This window comes from Cucumis melo, chromosome 7, assembly GCF_025177605.1.
Source record: "Cucumis melo cultivar AY chromosome 7, USDA_Cmelo_AY_1.0, whole genome shotgun sequence".
NCBI classification, from domain to species: Eukaryota; Viridiplantae; Streptophyta; class Magnoliopsida; order Cucurbitales; family Cucurbitaceae; genus Cucumis; species Cucumis melo.
This window is the reverse complement of record NC_066863.1, coordinates 11,362,848-11,367,367: the sequence shown is the minus strand read 5'-3', so window position 1 is coordinate 11,367,367 and position 4,520 is coordinate 11,362,848. Positions and strand designations below refer to the sequence as shown.

At 34.8% G+C, this 4,520-nt stretch overlaps 1 protein-coding gene across 1 annotated transcript; it reads right to left on the bottom strand.

Moving 5' to 3' along the window:
- Window positions 1-556: 556 nt before the first annotated feature.
- LOC103487502 (putative methylesterase 11, chloroplastic) lies at window positions 557-3,915 on the bottom strand. The gene is made up of 5 exons (XM_008445831.3): window positions 3,203-3,915; window positions 2,381-2,617; window positions 1,935-2,078; window positions 1,334-1,465; window positions 557-1,229 (listed from the first exon to the last, which is right to left on the bottom strand). Exons 1-5 carry the CDS (start codon window positions 3,539-3,541, stop codon window positions 951-953), a joined length of 1,131 nt encoding a protein of 376 aa, XP_008444053.2. The 5' UTR covers window positions 3,542-3,915; the 3' UTR covers window positions 557-950.
- Window positions 3,916-4,520: the final 605 nt, after the last annotated feature.

The window sequence follows — 4,520 nt, the reverse complement described above, 5'->3', positions numbered from 1 at the left end:
AAAACTCTTTTATATTTGGTACACAATCTTGAACCAAATAATAATTTAAAAAGAAAATAAAAATTACAAAATAAGAGTAAAAGACGATGTAAAGAAAAAAAATTGCAAAAGAAAGAAGATGGAAAGAAGGGCAAACAAAAATATTTATAAAAAATTGCAGGAGAGAAAAAAACGATGGAAAGGAAAAACAAATCGCAGAGTGGAAGAGAAAAAATATAAAAAGAAAGGGCAAACTTGGAATATTTAAAATAAATGATCAATTTCATGGAATTTTTCATTTTGTTACGAGCATTAAATATTTTGTCCATTTGCTATATTTATGAAAATTAAGGTAATAAAATTATATCACTATTTTATTTCTCACCTCACCTCACCACACAGAGTCCAAACCCCTAACTTAAGGTAGAGGTGTACAAAGAAGCTTCATTAGGGCAATGTGAGAATCTCAAATTTAGAGTAAAATAGAATTTTCAGGTTATAGAGATGCAGTTATCTTCTCTTAGAAAAGGAAAAATAGAATAAAATAAAAACAGAAGCAAGAGGAAGGAACATCTAATTTGTATTCTGAATTTTCAAAAGCTCCAATACCATTCATATTATTGAGAGTTCAATACAATATAAAAAGGTAACAAGACCCAAATTTTGGACTGTATTCTCCAATTATGGTCAATAAACAGTCAATTTTGGGACCAGATGATTCTCATCTTGTAACCTCATTGCCTTTACAATAAATATATAATAAAAAAAATTAATAATAATAATAATAATAATAATAATAATAATAATAACAAAAAGAAAATGAGGTGGCAAGATCAGGCCCTTTCATTTCATCCTCTTTCAATGAAGTCCCACCAACTTTATTCATTCACATGGATATCAATAAAGCAAAAATCGAAGAAACTTTCAATGCAAACCCATCAATCTATCTAGCTGGTGAGAGAGACTGGTTTCTAAGATCTTTGGATTTTTGAGATTTCTACAAATAATCTATGTAGAGCCTGAGGTTTTGAGAAAAAGGGGGAATGATCTGCACCCTTGAGATAGAAGACCTGTTCTGGAGGGTTTCTCTCGATCAAGCTCTCCTGGATTGGGACAGGTATGGCATTGTCGTTAAGTGTTTGAATGTAAAATCGTCTCACGGATCCATACTTCGTTTCTGAAAGGCGTAGCTTTTCTAACACAGGTGAGAAGGGCACCGGTCTCATCGAAACAGATGCTAAAGCTACATCCTGAATTTGGATAATGGAATGATCAATTGACTATGTCTCTTATCGAAAGTGAAGGGTATACAACTAAGTTTTCTAAGAAGGTTCCAACCAAAAACGAAAGTTACCTTGGCTGGCGTTTGATTGAAGAACAAGTCCTTCAACAATGGTTTTTTCAATTCAATAGCTGTTGGAGGATTTTCGTTGCCATTTGAGTACACAAAGACTTGAGCCTGTTGCATCACTTCGCCCGAACCAGCCTAGCATAGATTCAAGCATAGGTAAACTAAAATAAACATGACTGGAAGAACGCAGAAAGATTGACTTAGCAGCATCGAATAAAAGCCAAAAACAACAGTGAAGAGAGAGCAGCATTTAAATTCTTGAAAGCTACTTTCACACTGTTTTAAAACCGACAACTCAAGAAAGTGAGAAATCGTAAACAATAAAGAAATCAACAGACAGATTTACGTTTTCTGGCAGAGGGAGAGATAAATAATACAGATTTCAAATGCCCCAACAGGGTTAGAGGATATATCGGACACATCTGGAATTCCTAGGCCCAAAATTGTAAATAATGCATAAATGAATATAAATTAGGACCGCCCCCTAACAGATTCAAAGCATTCCAACACGTACAATACGCAGAATCATTTATATGAAATTCAAGTTTCTATATTCAATCAAACCTGAAGTTACAAAATCATTTAGATCAGGCAATGTGAGTACCTGCAAGGAGAACATATCAAGAGTGTTTTCCCCATCATTCAACATTGCTGCAGCTATGAAAACAGCCTTTGCAATCTTGGAATGAAATAATTCCATAGCATAAGAAATACAAGCACCACCAAAATCATGCCCAACTAGGATAACCTACATATGTTAAGAAGATGAAACAAATTAATTTTAGAGGAAGTCAAGTGCAAAATTCAATAGCTTAATAAAAAGAACAGGCAATTGAAATAGAAAAACTGTCAAACTAACGTTTTTGTTAATCGCCACTAGATCTGAGAGGTGGTCCACAAATTGGGATCAAGTAAATTTAATAGTTAATACAGTGTATTCTCAACATCCATGAGCACGCGTATGTATGAATGCCAATGCATACAGAACGTATTTCTATACATGTATATATATAATGTAACTTGGATTAGGAGGATGGAAACCAATAAAACCTTTTCACCATCAGGAAGCTTTTCCAGGAAATCAGTAAGTGGCTGCGTATATTGCGCGAGATCTGTGATGCTATTTGGATCAAATGAATGAATTCCTGACCCAGTTAGGTCTATCGCCGTAGCCCGATATCCTGCTTCTTCCAGAAGGGCAATAGTTTTATACCAACACCATGCACCAAAACCACCTCCGTGGACAAGAACAAAGTGAATTGTTTCCAAGTCATCTAGCTTTATGTCCTGTCAATTTGTAACTGATTAGAACCATAAATTCTTTTGGCAGGAAACTCAGAAAATAACCTTTCGGAACAATATGTGAAAAAGACAAACAATCAGCAAAACTTTATGGATAATTTGAACAATCCAGTGGGTAGAAGATCAAAACTATATAAACGCCATTCCTATATCTCAATAAACTCGTTCTAATTCTAAATTGAAATCTAAAATTAAGACTATCACTCTTCTCCCCCTCCGTTAACAGAATTAATTTTCCATTATTCTCCTTGTAGTTTAAATAAGTCCAAATTTAACATTCAGTTACACTAAAGTTCATTAAATACAGGATGCGAAAAGGATGATTCACTTCATCGTACGTTGATTGATTAGAATGTTTAAACGCTCTAATTAGGATCCAATCAATTAAATTTCCCGCTAAAATTAGTCCATCCACACAGGCAAAGTTGAAATTCCCAACCACAATGCACAATTTGACAATCCCACAACATAAAATTTTCAATTAACGCTTATTCAACAATCAAACACCTAATGGGGTCATCCATACCAATCAGAATCAGAATCACACAACCAAATTCAAACTCAACAAACCTGATTAACAAGCTGCTGAGGTTGAAGGAGAGGGTCAGTAAGGGAGCGAGCCCGAGAACTGGAACTCCGCGGCAAGGCATTCCGATTCTTCTTACCGGAAGTCGGCTGGCGGAGCGAAGTAGAGCGATCGAACGAAAGAGAACAATCGAGTGGAGGTTTCTGGAAAAGCGCCGCCGCGGCATCCAAAGCCTGGTCGGAAGTCAGCGAGTCTCCGGCGTTGTGTCTCCGTGAAGAACGCATACGAGACCATCGGTTGGTGGAAATGGAGAATGAAGCGGGGTTTGGTAGGGTGGTCGGCGGTGGTTTCGGCGGCGAGAATGTGGCGCAGAGATTCCCCATTTAAGAGGCATGCAGAGCAAAACAGAGTCTAAAGAGAGGAAAAGTGTTGATGTGATTTTGTTTAGTGTTTGAATGGGAAAATGAAAAGAAATGAGAATGGTATTTGATTGTGTCGAAGAGAAAGGTATTGGATTGGAGTTTTTCTTTGTTTTTCTTAAACAAAATGATAACTCCCCTATGTTAAATGTTATGCTATGCGATGATTGTTGATTATATACCTTTTTTTTTTTCTCTCTCTCTCTCTCTCTCTTTTTCTACTCCATCTTCTTTATATTTGTACTTTATAGTCCACCACCACCACCACCATAAAAACTAAAAAGTGGACTTTATACTTGGATCCATTTTTCCTTTTTTCTTTTTGAAAAAAACAAACTTCATTTCTGAAACAATTGAACAACACAGTTCCATTCCAAATCAGAATAGAAGATAACCCATTCCAAAAACAAAACTCCCATACATACTTTTCAAACGGTGCTCGACAAAAATTCTCGAGTGAGCCACAAAACTACCATAACGAAAACAATTAACATAAGGGATAACAAGTTCATGCAGCTCAATCTCTAGCTATTGTACCTACAAATACATTTTTTTTAAACATAAATTGAAGGTTTATTAAACACACAAATGATCACGACTGAATTAGATTAAACTATAAAAGGCTACTTTTGAAACCTAAACTACATCTTTACAAAGCATAATTGCCTTACAACGATGGTTACACTTTCAAATGCTTTGATAAGTTTTCGATTTATAGATCGATAACAATAGCTGTATTACTTGAACTAAATTCCTTTTGACAATTGGTTTGGTGTGGCTTGAAAATGTTTGGTTCACTATAATTTGCTACATAACTTTTTGTGTTTTATTAGTCTTTTTATTATAAATTTTGGAAATACAGCGATCGATTATTAATCTCTAATCCATTTCAATAAAATATATATATATATATATATCTTTAAATTTAAAATTTAAAATTTAC